We start from the raw sequence: 19,491 nt of genomic DNA, 5'->3' as shown, positions 1-19,491 counted from the left end.
GTTTGAGACTCAAATAAATTCTTGGTCATTGTCATTGTTCTCCAACCAAGAATTAAAACGCAAACTCAATAAAGGAGAGAAAGAATATATTCAAACATTGTGCGCATAGTGTTAAAATTTGTGGCCCACCAGCAGATGGGATAATGAAGATTTTGCCTCGCGTTCATCTTAAAAATTTCTCTCTAGAAAGCTTTTTGTTAAGCCATCCAACCAATGGACTTTCTACTGCATGGCCCCCCGTCCCATTTTCCATCTCCCAACCACATCAATCCTTAGAGCCAAGCGCTCGACTACTCTTCCAAAGTGGTCCCAAGTCTCAGTGTTAAACGGACTTTAGAAACATCTGCTCACTCTCTCCATTTTCCTCTACAAATTGCCCGCTTGCCTATAAATAAATTATAAGGTAATTTAATCGTGTATGTTCTTGGTTACGGCACTGTTTGCTTCTCAGAAATTTTTAAACAACAGATGAATGGCTTTCTGTGCCGGAGCCGGGCTTGTTGTCCTCTAGAGGGGAGCAATTAAAGGCTTGCTGTTAGTTACAGATATATTCATCCACCAAGCAAAGTGCCGGTCCCATCTGCTCAATCTAGGATTGTAGCTTTCTCCTGCAACAGGAACGTGGATGAGATGCTGATACAACAACCTGGTGGACAATCAACTTTTATGATAGAAGTAACGTTCCTGATTTATTTTGGAGCGTCCAAGCTGATGTTCTAGTCGAGCCTCTGGGGAGATAGAGTGTAGCAAGGATAAGGTCTTAGCTTGACTGGTAAAGGCCTGGTGTGAAGTCAAGGTCGTCAAGCTAGGAATCATAATTGAGGTTGGATACCTGTGAAAAGGTAGGTAGTATGTTGGCTGCAACTCAATACCTGGGGTTCTCTGCAGGCTGTAGTCCTGTGGGTTAAAAGGAATTGTTTCATGAACAGAATGTATCATATTTTTGAAGGCAAATAATATTTTTTAATCCAGTTGTCAAAATATATTTTTTACTTTTTTTGGCCTTAAAGCTTTGCATTAAAGTAGAATTAAAAACGTTTTATTTATTTTGTGTAGCACTACTCCCATGGGAGCTGCTGGTTACGGATTCCCCTGGGTTACCCATGGCAACAACTTGACAATATACCATATTCTAAGTGCTTGGCTCAGTCAGAAAACAGTCCAGGGGTTTGGGTTTTTGTTGTTTTATTGGAGAACTGGGATGGGAGAAGGGAAGAGTGGAATACTCCAACTGAATAAACTATGCACAATTGCTGGGACTTCTGAATAAAGCTGAGTGTGGCAAGGCCGCTGCTTCACCTTGCCACTAAGTGAAGAACAATTAGATGAACTGTACTGTGAATCACTCTTCAGGGTCCTACCTGGCACCCTCTTTGTCCATACTCTTCAGGGTTCTATGCGGCAATTCCTTTAATCTGACACTCTGTGTGAGCTGACCCCTTGATCCTCTGACTTCACTGGTGTGGTCCCCCTACCTGGGCAGACCCTTTGGCAATTCCCCTGGTACTCACGGACACTGTTTTTCCCAGAAGACTCAGCCAACAGCTCCACTGTCAGCTCCACTGGATCCTCTGCAGCTCAGCTCCACACCTGGTTCACTAGGCCGACCGCCTATGACCACCTTCCTCATGCAACAGGAGGAGAGACCAGCCATCAGCCTCCTCCTAGGACTCTGCTTCCCGCCAAAGACCCCTGTCACATGTCCCCCTGGCTGTTATGAGCAATCCCAGGATGCACTGCAAGAGTGCCCACCCACTGAGACTCCCACAAAAGCTAATGTGTCACTGGCTGAGTTTCCTCCACTGTCCAACAAGCTCCCTTATTGGATACAGTGGGGACACTCTCAGACCCAGTGAATCACACCTGGAAACATGCAACAGGCAACCTAATAGATCAGGCTCCCCTGATAAGCGGAAGGAGCATACATAAGATGCTTTTAACTAGCACCTACCTAGGAGGGTGCTACATTTGCATAGAGTAAGGCAGGGTTATAACCCCAGTTTTTTTTCTTTTTTGCCTCAATGTCCACATTTGGTAAATTTCCCTTCACTTCCTGTCCCATAGCCAAAACAGGACACGAGAAGAAATCCCTCCAAAATGAGGAAGTTTCTGGACTCACCAGAGTTATAAGAACTAGTGTCCCTTTTGAAAGATTTCCCCTCTATTCCTGTTCTGGTGGTAACCCAAAATTTGGGATTGGGACCTTCACTTTAGGTGACAGCAGTAAACAGAACAAATAGAGAAGGAGAATCTACGTAACAGGGACACAGACAGCAAAAGAACCTGACAGGTGTTCTAATCCCTTTCATATCTAATAAAAAAACTGCCTTTTGTTATACTTTAAATCATTAATTGCTGCAATAAATTGCAAGGAAAATGCAGTTTATTGTCTTGTCTTAATTACTACCCTATCATTACAGTTCCTAAACTATCCATCTGTGTGCTGTGCCCCATTACCGCTTACCATTAGGCCTGTAGTTGGTGCAGGAACCATATCTGCTGTGGTTAGGTGCTGGAGGCCTCCAAAATTACCCAGTTTTTCATATTTTCTCCACTTCGCTCTGCGATTTTGAAACCAGATCTTGAATTTTAGGATAAAAGAACAGAACACAATTAGTCAACTTGATTACAAAAATGTTTTACTGTATATCAGAAAGTCTCTTCTAGAGGCTTTTACAATAGCAGCCAGAATGGTTCAGTAGGTTTATGCTCCTGAAGGGTAGTCGTGTGATTGAATAAGGCCAGCAAAGTACTACACACAACCAATTTAACTACGTAACAATGTAACAGTGTTAACTAGACAAGCGAGGTACTAATATTGCTCTAATATAGATGTCACTGTACTATTTTAATCATACAGTAAAACCTTGGATTGCGAGCATAATTCGTTCCGGAAACATGCTTGTAATCCAAAGCACTCTTATATCAAAGCGAATTTTCCCATAAGAAATAATGGAAACTCAGATGATCCGTTCCACAACTATTTATTCATAAGTCTTTCAGTTTATAGTCTATATACAAAGATTATAGCAATGTGATAGGTTGTGTCATCATAAAATGTCCATCCACAAATGGCAGCCTTCCCAAGGGGATTAGAAGCAAAATCCAGCAGGAGCTACAAAGTATAAAAGAGAAGAGGGGCGCCTCTAAGTGTAGCAGTATGGGTACATTTAATGAAGGTACAACATTTAGCAACTCACATGGTTGATGATTAAACAGACACATCTAAGTATACAGGCATCCGGGGTAAAGCTGTCCACATAGACCATCTTCTGAACCACTGGCTCTCACCGATGTCAGTCTGCAATTGTGATTGGGAAGACTACCCTGCAGTAGAGTGATCTGAAAGAGAGACTTTGGAGCGCAGTGGGGAAGGGATGATGAAGACTACAGTGCGGAGGATGGTCTATGTGGAAAGCTTTACCCCCGATGCCTGCATACTTAGATGTGCCTGTTTTAATCATCAACCATGTGAGCTGCAATATTGAACCTTCATTAAATGTAACAATATTGCTACAGTTAGAGGCGCCTCTCTTCTCTTTTATACCCAGTTTTGACATGACGCTACTTGTAAATCAAGATATCGCTTGTATATCAAGTCAAATTTTTTTTAAAAAAATTGCTTGTCTTGCAAAGCGCTCTCAAACCAAGTTACTCTCAAACCAAGGTTTTACTGTACTTTGTTTCATTTAGGCATGCCAGCTCTGCAGTGTTTCATCTATAATCCCCTTCTTCCAGGCCATTCCCTGTGCAACACTGTGGACTGGCGGAGGGAGGTGTGGCAATGGTGAGCTAATCACGCTCTTCTGCAGTGAACAATATTGTTAATCTAATGCTGGGAACTGGCTGACAGGAGGAGAGAACAAAGTAAGGATAGTAAGGACCTTATTATTGTGCTGCTGTTCCTTTATTGTCCAAACAGCAAGCTGGGGTGAATCAGTGAGACCACATTGAAATTCTTTACTAGGGCGGAGAACTGAGAGGTCAGATTCTTATTATACAGTGTGATAGCAAAATGTGAATTATGATACTGGCTAAACAGAAGTGAAAATGCTATGGCAGATAATAATATTCATATATACTGTATAATGTGTGTGTATGGTAGCCGACATACTAAAAAATACACTATATTGTCAAAAGTATTGGTATGCTTGCCTTTGCCCAGTCTTAGTCGGTAGGGTTCAGGTTCAATAATAAGTTGGCCCACCCTTTGTAGCTATAACAGCTTCAAGTCTTCTGGGAAGGCCGTCCACAAGGTTTAGGAGTGTGTCTATGGGAATGTTTGACCATTCTTCTGGAATCGCATTTGTGAGGTCAGGCACTGATGTGGACAAGAAAGGCCTGGCTTGCAGTCTCTACTCCAATTTATCTCAAAGGTGTTTTATCGGGTTGAGGACAGGACTCTGTGCAGGCCAGTCAAGTTCCTCCACCCCAAACTCGCTCATCCATGTCTTTATGTACCTTGCTTTGTGCACTGGTGCGTAGTCATGCTGGAACAGGAAGGGGCCATCCCCAAACTGTTCCCAAAAAGGGAGAGAGGAGGCGGATACTGGCAGGCAGCATCTGATCAAGGGGAGAGCATAGAGAAAGCTGGAGGTGTTTGGAGGCTGTGTTGACTCATCCACCCTTACAGGTTACCCTGTGAAAAATTACTGCATTTTGAGGCTTGATTACATTCTAAGTCTGGTGAGTGCATCCCCAAAAGGGGTTTTTCCTTGAGAGCACCTTGGCACTTATGTGGAACACTTCAAGCACTTTCTTCAGCACTTTTGCTCTACTTTAAGTGGACTATTAATTTTGGACTGCACCTTATCCAGCACTTTTGCACTTTTTTGCACCATGAATGTATCATGAATGCACTATAATTCATTTGTGCACTTTATTAATAATCATATATTTAGCACTATTGTATTAACTGGATATATTTATATTATAGATTTGAGCACTGGTACACTTAATTATCTATCATTATTGTGAATATTTATGCCTGATAGCGCTATTTTAGATTGTCTTACTAGAATACAAATTGGCCTAAAAGGATGAAACATTTTGATTTTTAAATCTTCTTATTGGAAATGTTATCTAGCAGAATGTGAAAATAATATTATTATTTTATTTTATTTTTTTTTCAGAATTGTCGCTCTTTTTTTGTTTATAGCGCGAAAAATAAAAACTGCACAATAAAGAAAGCTCTGTTTGTGGGAAAAAAGGGACATCAATTTTATTTTGGTACAGTGTCGCATGACCACGCAATTTTCCGTTAAATTAACGCAGTGCCAAATCGCAAAAAATGGCCTGGTCATTAAGGGGGCAAATCCTTCCGGTCCAGAACTGGTTACATATACTGAGTGAAGTGACTAGCCTCAGCTGTATCTGTTAGTCTGCAGCCATCTCTATTCTACATTAATTTAAAGTCCAGAATTTACACAGTCTTCTTTCAGCGGTAGGGAGCGGGGATTTGATGTCACAAGCTGCACAGCTCAGAAACAGAGCTGAGTGTAATCCGGGACCTGAATAGAGGGAATGGACACACTCCCCTCTACAACGTCTAATTGGGAAACATGCACAACTGAGGCTGTCAGTCAAAGGCTGTGTGCTGGAGATCCCCTTTCCCATTCTCTGGAATCCCCACAACCTCTCACAAGTGACTCATGCAGATAGCAGAGGATAGCAGACAGAAATCACAATCAGTGCTTTGGATTGAGTCAATTACACAACATAGAAGGATCTACTTACTTTATTTTTCATGTCAGAAGTTTACAGCCGCTTTAGGATCTGACTCAATAAGGAGATAACAAAGACAAATAAAGACTGGCGCTAGTATAGGGGACCAATAAGGAGACCAAGGCTCACAAAGGGCAGATTGTTCATACCTAGAGAAAGTCCATGTTTAAAAAGTCCATGTATGGTGAAGCTCACTTTTGAGGCAGCTTGGTCTCGAGGCAAGAAGCAAATCTATATGGGTACTGAGAAGGGTTGCCACCTTTTCTTCATGCCAAATCACAACACTATATATAGACTAAAGGATTGTAAAAAAAAAACCTGGGTCACGTTTGAGTGCCACAGGGAGAGTAGTAATGTGGTATGCATAGCAGTGAAAAGTGGATGTGGCCTTGTTGCATTACCAGATTGCAACAGATTTGTGTGTGACTATCTCGGTTAGACGGGCTGAAACCTGGACACATGATTCAAAACCTAGACTGTCTAGGTGAATCACAGACAGGTGGGAACCCTGTCTGGTGGGAACCCTAGTACAGAGAGAAAAGGAGACTCAAACACCTACTAAGTGTAGCAATTTTCTTTAATGGAGGTAAAAAAGTGTTACTCACAAAGGGAGTATGACATGAAGCATGTAGGCACAGTAAAAAACAGGCCCAGGTCCTGGTCAGCATGAAAATCCGGTCTACATCAGAGCGGAAATGGGAGGGCTGGGGTCAAAACTCTCAGGGGCACCAGAGGCCCCCAGTGCTTCCTGGTCCGTGGAACGCACAACCCAGCGGGCGGGCATGAAAAATCTGGTCTGCATCCGGGTGGAAATAGGAGGGCTAGGGCCCACACTCTCAGGGGCGCCAGAGCAGAGGCCCCACATGCTTCCTGGTCTGTGGAACGCACAACCCGGCTGGCGGGCATGAAAAATCTGGTCTGTATCTGAGTGGAAATGGGAGGACTAGGGCCCACATTCTCAGGGGCGCCAGAGGCCCCCAGTGCTTCCTGGTCTGTGGAATGCACAACCCGGCCAGCAGGCATGAAAAATCTGGTCTATATCTGGGTGGAAATGGGAGGGCTAGGGCCCACACTCTCAGGGGCGCCAGAGGCCCCCAGTGCTTCCTGGTCCATGGAACGCACAACCCGGCGGATGTGACGTCACAACCGGACCTCCTTGTGTCATGTTCTTTACTGGGCCTACATGCTTGATGTCATGCTCTTTTGTAAGTAACACTTTTTTACTGCCATTAAAGTTACATAATTGCTACACTTAGTAGGCGCTTGTGTCTCCCTTTCTCTCAGTAAGGAGGTATAAGATCTCTGCAGAGAGACCACTGCTGCCAAAACAGAGCAAGGATCTCTCTCAGCAGCATGCTAGCAGAGCACAAGCTTTTCTATTTAAGCTGTGGCTGCTTAAATTGTTTCCCCGAATTCAGTCTTACAACAGATTCAGAATCCTTACACCATTCATGTGATCCATCATGGCAATAATAAATGCCCTTAGTGTGCAAAAGAAAAAAAAATGATTTGTTTTTTTTAAGGACCAAAAGACAAAGAAAATAATTGAGAGATTTACACAGGAATTGGCCCTGAAATATTAAATCAATCAATGTAATGAATGATTAATCTAGCCTCATATCATTTATACAGATTTTTATTAGATTTGGTGGATGTTGAAATAAATTTATAGCCTTCATGTCTGGATTTCAGTGAAATATATACACAGGGGCACTGTGACTTTCATTGGAGAGTTCTGGTGCCGTGCCATTTTGATAAAGCAATGAATGAGAGTGAAGCACACCGAGGATATCGTTCTGTTAAATAATATTGTCAGGAGTGGAATTAGAAAGGGTCTATTTAGGGCCTGTTACCTGAAGGACACATAGAAAGGGTCAATTTAGGGTCTGTTACCTGCAGGACACATAGAAAGGGTCTATATAGGGCCTGTTACCTGGAGGACACATAGAAAGGGTCTATTTAGGGCCTGTTACCTGCAGGACACTTAGAAAGGGTCTATTTAGGGCCTGTTACCTGGAGGACACATAGAAAGGGTCTATATAGGGCCTGTTACCTGGAGGACACATAGAAAGGGTCTATTTACTGCCTGTTACCTGGAGGACACTTAGAAAGGGTCTATTTAGGGCCTGTTACCTGGAGGACACATAGAAAGGGTCTATATAGGGCCTGTTACCTGGAGGACACATAGAAAGGGTCTATTTAGGGCCTGTTACCTGGAGGACACATAGAAAGGGTCTATTTAAGGCCTGTTACCTGGAGGACACATAGAAAGGATCCATTTAGGGCCTGTTACCTGCAGGGCACATAGAAAGGGTCTATTTAGGGCCTGTTGCCTGCAGGACACATAGAAAGGATCCATTTAGGGCCTATTACCTGCAGGACACATAGAAAGGGTCTATTTAAGGCCTGTTACCTGTAGGACAGATAGAAAGGGTCTATTTAGGGCCTGTTACCTGGAGGACACATAGAAAGGGTCTATTTAGGGCCTGTTACCTGGAGGACACATAGAAAGGGTCTATTTAAGACCTGTTACCTGAAGGACACATAGAAAGGGTCTATTTAAGACCTGTTACCTGAAGGACACATAGAAAGGGTCTATTTAGGGCCTGTTACCTGAAGGACACATAGAAATGATCTATTTAGGGCCTGTTACCTGCAAGACACATAGAAAGGGTCTATGTAGGGCCTGTTACCTGCAGGACACATAGAAAGGGTCTATTTAGGGCCTGTTGCCTGCAGGACACATAGAAATGGTCTATATAGGGCCTGTTACCTGGAGGACACATAGAAAGGGTCTATTTTGGGCCTCTTACCTGGAGGACACATAGAAAGGGTCTATTTAGGGCCTGTTACCTGGAGGACACATAGAAAGGGTCTATTTAGGGCCTCTTACCTGAAGGACACATAGAAAAGTTCTATTTAAGGCCTGTTACCTGAAGGACACATGTCGCACGTTGGGAACCTAACAAGTCTATAGATCCTGGCAGTGCTGGGACAAGTTCACCTAGAGCCCAGGGCAAACATACCAAACTGCGCCCTCCCCATGAGCATTATGTGTCAGCAAAAATCCCCCCCCCCAAAAAAGATATTAAGCACTAATTTGCATGCTTACCCTCTAAGCATATATTTACCCTCCTCCCAGTACAAATCTGCCCATGCCAGCACAAATCTTTGCCCATCCCACCTTTAAGCTCCAATTCTCCCTCTCACCAAATCACCCTAGTACACCCCCCCCCAAAAAAAAAAAAAAAATACCCCTCCTAGCACAAATCCTCCACCCCTCAAATTTCCCCTCTGAGCACAAATTCTCCCCCCCCCCATCCCATTCCCACTTCCTAGCCCAAACCCCTCCCCCCCCCCCAATTTCCCCTCCTAGCACAAATCATCCCTCCTAGCACGATTTCCCTCCCCCCCCTTCCATATCACCTCTTCTAGCAGAAACCCCCCAAATCCCTCGCCACCCCCTTCCAAGCACAAATCCTCTTATCCCATTCCCCCTCCAAACACAAATCCCCCCAAATCATCCCCTTGTGGTGCCCCCCACCTCACATGATACCACAGTGCCCAGGGCAGACGACCCTTCTGCCCACCCCTTGTCCTGGCCCTGGTTCCTGGCCCCTTGTCCCTAGTCTCTTACTTTCTTTTGGAGCAAATCTTCAGTTTCTAGCCAAAGGCCTCATCCACATGGGCAATGCTTTTGGAAGTGTTTTTTTTTTTTTTTTTTTTTTAGTCAAGGTGTCTATGCACATGGTGGCATTTAGAATTATCTTACAGGGCACTGTTTAAAAAACAAAATGCCCCGAACCTGCATTCAGAGAGAAGTGCACTGGCATAATTTATGCATACAGAAACATGCATAAACACATGCACAATTTCAGTCTACCGACTAGAACAGATACATATTCTAACCACTAGAATGAAAATATGTGCCTATGCATTATGTGCATGAATTGAACACACATACATACGTGCATCAAAATGCATAAGTGCACACCAAACTGAGTTTTTTACACTTTTTTTCAGCTCCTGGCAGAAATGGGATTTATTCTGTATTCCCATGTGCATGCACCTGTAACATGTCTCTAGTCCCCGATCATCGTTTCTGCTAGTATGTTCGCAGTCTTGACACTCCTTTCTAACATTACATTTACTAAGCATTATGCGCAGCTGTTTGGTGATGTCAGAAGCAGCAATTGGGGGCACTTACATTTGCCCCAAAAGCATGCTATTGATTAAGCACAGATCTGTGTTCATCCACCCTGTTAAAAGTATACTCAATGTCATTTGGTAACATCTGATGGTGCATGCAAAAAAGTGCTTGCTGTTACATTCATCCTATTTATCAATGGGTTAATGTTACCTTCCCTACACACTCACAATAAATTCACTGAAAACACTTAAGGGCCCTTTCACACAGGCGTAACGCATGTCTGTATATCATCCTATTTTTTGCGGATGGTTTACGGACATAATGTATGTCAATGGCATTGCGGGTGTCAGCGGATAACCATCCACTGACATCCGATTTTCTTCCTTTCAGTTCTGTTCCGTTTTTTGGAACGGAACAGAACCCTATTTTTTTTCCGTTTAAAAAACGGAAAGGAAGCAAAATCGGATGTCAGCGGTGTCATCCGCTGACATCCGCAATGCCCATAGACATACATTATGTCCGTATATCATCCGCAAATGGATGGGATGATATGCGGACACACGGAGCGGATGACACAAGTGTCATCCACTCCGTGTAATAAAAAAAAGCACCGGAGCGGGAAAAAAAAAAACTGAACGGCCGTGTGAAAGAGCCCTAAAGCTGCAATTCAGGCAAAGAAACAATTCAATGTACTTCACATTTGTATATTTAATACAATAATACATATAAATATATATTTTAAAAGTTAGCAGAGATATTTCCTAAATTTTAACTGGTATCAACCTCTTGCAGTGCCTGTACAGTAAAGCTCAGATTGGGTAGGGATAAAGAAGCACAAGGAGCCAGATTGTTGTGCTCCAATGCTCATGTGCTAACAGGGTCCATGCTGATAGGAAGAGAGCGCACAGGGGACAGCGAGATGAGCTTATCAGGCTGCTGCTTCTCCTTTTACATTCCACTCACAGGCTGGGTGATTGCCTAACTGCAGTGGAGAAAAGTCTCCTGCCCTATGCTATGTGGCAGAGCTGTATAAATCTCAGGAATGGATGAACAGAAATACAGATACTTTAGCATCATTTTTGCTGTGGCAGCATGGAATAAAAGGTTATTGCCGTATGTGGCAGCATGGAATAAAAGTGTTTTGCTGTATGTAGCAGCATGGAATAAAAGGTTATTGCTGTATGTGGCTGCACTATGATTGGTGTTTATGTTTTTTTACATGGTCATCCCCCCAAATTCTAATGAGGAGAACATCTTATTTTGGCAACAATAAGCCAAAGTAGGGAAGACGTTTAATATTAATGAGAGTATGTCTGGTGACATGTTGGCCTAGACCAGTTATGGGGAACCTTGGCACCATAGATGTTTTGGAACTTAATTTTCCATAATGCTCAACTACACTGCCGAGTGCATGAGCATCATGGGAAATGTAGTTCCAAAACATCTGGGGTGCCAAGGTTCGCCATCACTGGCCTAGACTCTGGTACTGTATAACATCTGGGGTGCCAAGCTTCACCATCACTGGCCTAGACTCTGGTACTGTATAACATCTGAGGTGCCAAGGTTCACCATCACTGGCCTAGACTCTGGTACTGTATAACATCTGGGGTGCCAAGGTTCACCATCACTGGCCTAGACTCTGGTACTGTATAACATCTGAGGTGCCAAGGTTCACCATCACTGGCCTAGACTCTGGTACTGTATATCATCATGTGGATTGATGCATGAGGACGTGAGTGCACGTGGTGAATTCATTTAACACTTTTGAGCACATTTGTTTGATATATTTGCTAATTTGGGAAACAGGATTACACTATATTATATATTTTGTTTTTTGATTGATACCTCTTAAGGATTGAAGCAGTTGGGATCGCGTCTAGATCGAAAGGGGGAAGGAAGAGATTAATTGATGAATGGATGACTATTGGAATGTACTAGTTTGGTAAGGGTATTTTGGCAAGTGGATCTGGCAAGTGATTTACACTGGGTGATACTCAATAGATATTGGCACATATATGTGAGCACATTAATAGTATAATAGATATTGATTGTATGTGGACATATTATACTATATAGCTATTTTGTTTTTTGGGACACTATCTTGGAGCCTTAAAAGAGAACACTTGAGAAGGTAGAAGACATTTGCCTTGGAACATATGAGCTTTATTCGACCCTTACTCGAGTGAAATATTCCGGAGAGAGTCTAAAATGACTTCAAGAGTCTTACATGTTGGTGAAAGACAGAAGTCACATCATTGCATTTTAGAGAGCTGGTGCGGTATATGCATACCTCCCAACTTTTTGAGATGGGAACGAGGGACACCTATTAGCAATAGTATGTAGGCATAGGACACAGCCCTGCCATGGCCCCTTTAAAGGAGAATTATGCAAAAAAAAAAAGGAGCTTAGTTAAACCCACAGGTGCTTTTTCTTTTACCACTATTATTCCTTTATATTGGCTATTGACATTGCCAAATGCAGTAATTTAGAAATTGGATGAAAGGTTTAGCACAGGAGAAAACTTTTTGAAAGATAAATAGTGCATTTTATGTTTAACTATATAGATCAGATCAAAATGAGGGACAAATTAGATGGACAGAGGGACTTTGTTCCAAATCAGGGACAGTTGGGAACTATGTATATGTGCTTGCAAAAAGAAAAAAAAAAAGTATTTGTACCCCTTGACTGTACCTGCACTCTAGTTTCGGGAAGTTTAATCTTTGCAGCCAGCTTGTCCCTCATCTGGACATCGGGATAATGTGTCACATGGAAGATCCTCTCCAGTTCTTGCACTTGCTCCATGCTGAAAGTGGTTCTGACCCGTTTTTTGTTCTTACAGCTATCTGCAAAAAAAGATGCACATAATTCTTTAGTACATTGATGTTGATCCATCATATGTTTTTTTTTTTACTTACGTAAATATGTTCAGTCACATTATTTGCTTCAATTATATATTGTTTGTCAATGTGTTGATATATACCATAAATTTTAAGTTTTCTATCTCAATCCATGCATTTACTTGTTCTTTAATGCCCACCTTTTATTTTCATTTGAATGAAAGGGACCCATTCAGTTAAGATCATGAACAAAGGTTTCTACAATAGGGTGCTAATACTCATCTCTCCAGGTGGCCTGTGTAGTCTATCTTTCCTCCATTCAAACGCTGCAGCCCCCATAGGGCTATATGAGGGTCAGACGGCTGTGTCCTCCACCAATGGCCACGGTTCCATCCTCTGTCCCCTATGACATAGCAGTGACATAGGGATCAGAGGATTGAATCCCAACACCCAACACAACCACCCAACACTTGCCAAAATGTTGAATGGCGAAGAGTCTAGGGGCTCGTTCACAGGTGTGGCTAACATAGCTGCTCCTCTTAAAAGTGATCAGTAATTAAGTGCTTTTCAGGGGGCATTTGACAGGCTTTGAGTAGGCAATATGTTGCCTCCTTACCGCTTGTTTTAACCCTCAAAATGTCGCACCACCAAGCTACAACCAGGTGCAATTTACAGGTACAGGGTGGTTGTGTCGGAGCCCTAGTCAAAAAATGTGTTGTGTTCATTGACTGTACCACTGACTGAAAGCAACATGCAATAAATTCTTGCTACGGCATGAGTATGGCCGAGTGGCTGAATGGCCTTAATCAGGTAGGTGGGCAAAGGGGCTGCAAAACTGTGGCTCAATAGCCTGATTTTACCATCCCATGACTGCTCATATGAGCGAGCCCTTACTGAGACAACAGTACTGGAAAGAAGTGAAGGTAGTGTATACAGTATATGCTCTTCTCTTGCAGGAAACTTCACTCTCAATCTTTTTAAAACTTGACAAGGTTACTTAACAGCGACTCTGTTGCTACATACCAAAATTGTAAACTGTAACACTTATCTATCCCACAACTGTGCTTTGGATCATCTCTTTAGCATCTGACACTCTTCTGGGTGTGTCAAACACCTAATATCTCACACATAGAACTATAAATGTCCTGACAATACAACAGTGAAAATGAAGATCCTTAAGGAGAGTGAGGATCAGTGGAAGGATAGAATCAGGCACTCTTTCTTGTACAAGGGTTTTTAGAGTGGCTGTTGAGCTAAGCAGATTATTATACGTTATAATCAGGTGATTTAAGGGAGTGGATGACTGTGAGCTGCACATCAAACAACAGACCTCTTGTTGTATCAGGGACATTGTTAGATTCCTCAAAGACCCAGGGTTCCTCTGGTCACTTAGATTGAAAAGTTGTAGCATAACATGGACAAAAGCGATCAAAGGATTTTTTTTTTGCCCCCATTTCTGTCATTATCATGTAACCTTCTCTCTCTATTTTCTGCTTTTTTTTTTCCTCTGGCCTAGTCTCCCTTTCCTGTTACAGTTTGGAGACAAAAGGTTTTTGGTCTGTATTGATATGGGTCTGAAGGCAATGACACTGGACTCACAAAATGCCTCTGGGAGAAAAAGAATCCACATTTTTCAGCTGTAAACAGAAAAAGAATAGAGGGGGAAACTGTCCAATGGAGACACCTCTAAGGCTATTAAGACCACTAAGGCTGGCCATACACAGTGCAAATTTCTTTCCTGCAATCACGGGTTGCAAGAAATAAATTTGCACGATTCCTCCATCAACACAGACAGTGCTGACAGGGGAATCCCTCCTGCCGGGCGGGGGAAGCCGCCCCTTCCAGAAGAAGACAGTGATTATGGCTAGCGGCCATAAGAGAATCCGGCAGGCTGGTTGTACCCAAGTTGATCAATCGATCAACTTGGTATATTCAGCCTGCCCATTAAAGAATTGAATCTCGGCCGGATCCTGCTGAAAGGGCCGAGATTCGAACCATGTATGGCCAACCTAAGAAACAATTTCCCGTTCTATGAAAAAATATTACCTGGAAATGCTACCATGAAAGTCCTTGCTCTATCAAAGCCACTTTCTGTTATACGTGACAATGCTCTTCCTATATTCATGTTATGAATCTGCATTCTCATCCTGTCACACAGGTTCATACAAATGTTTTTTTCAACAGGATTGGTTCACTGTTGTCACCATTAGGAAAGTTTCTCTGAGAAATGCCATCCATAACCGGAATGCATGTAGACAGGAAGTGGCTGAGAAAATGAAATGCTATTCTATGGATTAATTTAGAATTACTTGTCCTTCTTAAAAAAAAAAATATATATATATATATATATATATATATATACCCCAGCCTCTCAGCTCATCCCCTGCCAGAAGCCCAATTTGTGAAAATTTGCAACTTGAGCACTGACGTCAACCACACTTGTCAGTGTAGGATTACAACTGACAATCCTCTGCATTTAAAGCTGGGCACACAATATCCAAAAAGTGTCCACTTCAGCAGAAACTTTCCAGTTTTTGGTCAGTGTATACAGCAGTCGTCTGACAGAAGCTGGTCTAAAGGCCAACTTTTGTCGAAGGGACATGCTGGAAAACCAGCATCTGATCAGTGCTCGCAACCAACCGCTGCAAGCGCTAATCAGAGTATTCTGGTGCCGGGAGAATCCCCCTGTCACTCAGAATACTATAGCACAGCAGAGAGATCGCCATGCCAACATCGCTTGGTATGGAGATCTGTCAGTTTTTCTTTTTTTTCGTTAAACCCACTGGGTTGAACAAAAAAACGTACCCAGCTTAATCCCTTACATATACCCAGTGAAGTGACTGGCCACAAGTGATAGATAGAGATTAAACAAATCCTCCTTCATAAGTTATACCTGTCTATCTGTTGTCTTCTCTTCTCTACAGCCATTCAAAGTGCTGACTTTGCTTGTCTGAGAGTTCAGAAAAAAAGGAGCAGAGAGCTGAAATTTACACTTCAGAGCTCATTGCAGCTAGGAGAGGAACAAAGCAGCAAATATGCCACTTACTGCTTCTATTTGAGACAAGTACATACTATAGAGGGATATGTTTTGTTTTGTTCATATTTTTATGTCTCAAGTTTACAACCACTTGAAGCCTCAATGAAAACATAGGGGAGAGTGCTGATGCCCTCTTTACTGTCCATGGCTGTTGTGGAGCTCAGGCACAGACCCCTTTATTGCGCCCCTATCTGCTGTAAGTTTGCATGTGAATGGTTACTAGACAGCTCTTCTGACATGACCCCTCCCTCTGCTTGCGTTGTGCCAACGCTGGTCTCAGACAAAAGCTTAGTGCCCTAGACCAACTTAATAAAGTGCTAATTAATTATTCATCTCATTCAGATCAGAGTAGTCGGACAGTATTGGGGAGGTGCACTGTCCACCACATTGGCTTTGGTAATACTATACCAAAATATTATGAAGCAAAGAACTACATGTACTTTGTGCCATGGGGGGGAGTAAAGAAAAACATGCGTGGTAAGATCTTTTCTTTAGGCCTCTTACACATTGACATTTTGAGGCATAGGCAGAGCTTGGCGTAAGAACCCTGGCATTTTCCAACAGCCAGGAATCCCCAGGTAGCATTTACAGCCACTCATAGAGGCGAATGATTGTATGTGCTTGTACTCCTGTAAATATCAAAGTTTACCTATACATATGCGTATGACATATTCCCCAAATGCAAAACTTTTGTAGGCGAGCCCTAGGCCCAAGGTACCCAGTCAGGGGGCGATCACACTGTTTTTGAATGTTTTGAATTGTCTGGTATTATTATTTACAGGTTTGCGGTAATGAGTGTTGACAATTCTTGAAAGCACTGATATAAGGCAATGTAAGTGTTACTGGGCTTTGGCCGATATGAGGCGTCTGCTGGATGGAGGGTTGGCAGTGCACCAGGATGGCAATGAAATGCTGTCATGGAGAGCCCACATCCGTGTTTACTAGGTAGTTGTCTTACTGCAGGTGTTGTCCCTATCCTGACTTTTCTTGCCAGGAACCCCTCCCTGCGGGTTAATCTCTTTTTTTAGCCATTGGTTATCCCACCCTGACCTACAACTCGCTACAGGAGTGCCCAAATGACACTGGAGTCCCTATATATACGTTTCCTCATCAAGATGGCTTCCTGAGATCTCAGGAGACTGCAGCGTCCAATCAGACAGGTATCTTCTTTGAGACACTGATGGGATCCATAAAGGGACACTTCCCTTATTAGACTCCTCTCTACCTGTTATAATGGCACAGTGCCACCTATAGTTTAGAGATAAACCTGCACCCGCCTACACGCGAGTAAGTATTAGTTTACAAGCTTGTATAGCCATTAATCTTTATAGGTGGCTCCCTGGCTGCAGGAAAATGCTGGGATTTAATGCCAGACCATGCCTGCTGCTCCTAATGTCCTTGTTTATGAGGCCTTAATGATACACAGTGCTTTAGCAAGCTAAATGTCATTCAGTTAAGGTTTACATCTACCTTAAATTTTATGTCTCATCACTTAAAAAGGTTGCAAACCACCAGAGCACTTACTGAAATTATATGAGAGTGTATTTTTAATAAATCTCTCTACGTTTCTTCTAAAAGCTGGAAGTCTCCTGAGTCACTCTCTCTTCACATCAGCAAGATTTTTCCTTTGACATCTCTAACTCCAAGCTTTCCAAATGATATTACATTGTGTAGTAGCTGTATGGAATATTGTATAAACGAACTAGAGTCCTATCCTCTACTGTAAAGTGGCATCGACACAGGTTGCTCTGCGTGAACGTGAGACACATCACGCAAACTCTCTGTGGGAATTTGTGCACTGAAGCCAATAATTGAAAGAAAATTTGAAAACATTATTTTTCCAAGCAGGAAACCGTAAGCGTAAACTCTGAATATAACATTTTAATAACGCCACTTCTTGCATAAGCGTTGATGTAATATTTACCCAGCTTGCAAAAAAAAAAAAAAAAATGAATTTTCTTTTTGAATGTATTGATGAAATGTGTAACACAAGCAGAAAAAGCCACAACTGAAGCTCAATGTTGCGGTTTAAGCCGTTTCTAATTAAAACCATACCAAACTGTTTGCCGGTGAACACGAAGTGGTATAAGAAGCTGTTACAGGTGATGTATCAGGAAAATTGAATTTTTTAAATATGTGTTTGAAAATTAAAACAGTATTGCACTTTGGAATTGATTTTAGAAAACATTGAAAAATTATATAATAATAATAATAATAATTATTATTATATTTATAGCATTTATTATGATACCAAGTAAAATATTAAAATGCTAAAATTAAAAAATGCTATGTTTATTGAATTAATATTGTTGTATTTATTGCTATTATTGCAATTATTTTGTCATATGTAATGAAACAGATTAAATACTATTATAAAGTATATGAGTTTTTATAGCAAAAAGTCTGCTGCAGACTCCTTTCCCCCATTGATCAGAATGCAACATTGTAAGTCTGTAGCAAGTCACAAGGTGAGAGACTTTGTGAATACAGCCCAGAACTGTATAGGAACCCGCATTTCGAGGAAGAAGATGGTGACCCTGGATGATGTCTGCATAAACTGGTATTGAAAAATGTTTATAGTACAACGTTAGAGGAAACTTAGAGCATACTTACAGGGGGGGCTGCTTCCTTCGGTATCGCTGATCTCCACTTCCTCGTTTGAGTCTGATACAGAATCACTACCTGCTCTATCCAAATCTGACTTCAGAGGCCTTACATCAGATTTTAAACATCTTGACCATGACCTGGGGCAATTTGTGTTCTTCAGAACCATCCCATTATCTGCATTCGAATCCTGTTGGGGTAGCGCACTTAAAATGCGGCCTAAAATGATACAATGCATTCAGGCATTTTTGGTGTCAAAATGGACTTAAAAATGACATCTCCAGCGTTTTATAACTTCTATTCATTAACATCTCTATCCAAGATTCACACGTTTTTTTTATCAAAGATTCACCAATTTTTCTAAAAATCGGTGAACCTTGGGTAAAAGTTGTGTAAATTTTGGATCAAAGCATTGATAAATAGACCTCTAAGATGTCTGTTTAGCAGGTGCAAGTTGTATCTATACTCAGGGCCGGGACAAGGGGTGGGCAGGAGGGGGGGGTTGCCCTGGGCGCAATGGTTTATTGCTGGGATAGGGGGGCGCCTTGAGCCTAACCCTAAGGGAAGGGGGGGGTGCAGTTTGGCATCCTTGCCAGCAGCTCTACACGGAAACGTTGGCGACTCCAGACGCAACGTCCACACGCCCCCTGGAAGTAGCCGGCCTTTCTGTGATATACTGTATGCTGCCTGGGATACCTGCGGGACGCCGCACCTTTACCCTATGTTCAGCTTTCGATATGCCTGTTATCATCTGTAAATATGTGAGTAATTTTCTTTAATAAATATTGCCTAAGTTTTTACGGGATCACGCTATGGGCTTTTGTTTCTTCTCCAGATATTCATTTATGGTTGATGGAGCTTACTAAGGAGTACTAAGCCTGACATCCCCTAATTACATTGATTCTACTACCTATCTGGAGAGGCGGTCCCTCTTATCTGGAAAGCAACCACGGAGTTCTGAAACACTTGGGTCTAACATCCGACCATATTGGTTTGATTATTAGCCGGGAGAGGCTGACTCATTCAATTGAGCAGCCACAAAATTTTGGTAAGCTGCTTATTATACCTGATCACAGAGGTGTCCCCTTCTCACACTTATCCTTGGTGTCACGGGAAAGAATCCCCTCCCTGGAATATCC

The 19,491-nt window shown here is 42.3% G+C and overlaps 1 protein-coding gene across 1 annotated transcript; it reads right to left on the bottom strand.

Annotated features, from left to right (window-relative positions):
- Window positions 1-657: 657 nt before the first annotated feature.
- ISX (intestine specific homeobox) lies at window positions 658-18,521 on the bottom strand (the record flags this gene model as incomplete). Its single annotated transcript, XM_082252931.1, has 4 exons — window positions 658-897; window positions 2,465-2,581; window positions 12,566-12,717; window positions 18,362-18,521. The coding sequence occupies 4 exons, from the start codon at window positions 18,519-18,521 to the stop codon at window positions 658-660; spliced, it is 669 nt and encodes a 222-aa protein (XP_082109057.1).
- Between the last annotated feature and the right edge of the window lie 970 nt (window positions 18,522-19,491).

This window comes from Pelophylax lessonae (assembly GCF_965119305.1).
Source record: "Pelophylax lessonae genome assembly, chromosome: 4".
NCBI lineage: Eukaryota > Metazoa > Chordata > Amphibia > Anura > Ranidae > Pelophylax > Pelophylax lessonae.
This window is presented reverse-complemented; position numbering and strand designations above follow the sequence as displayed.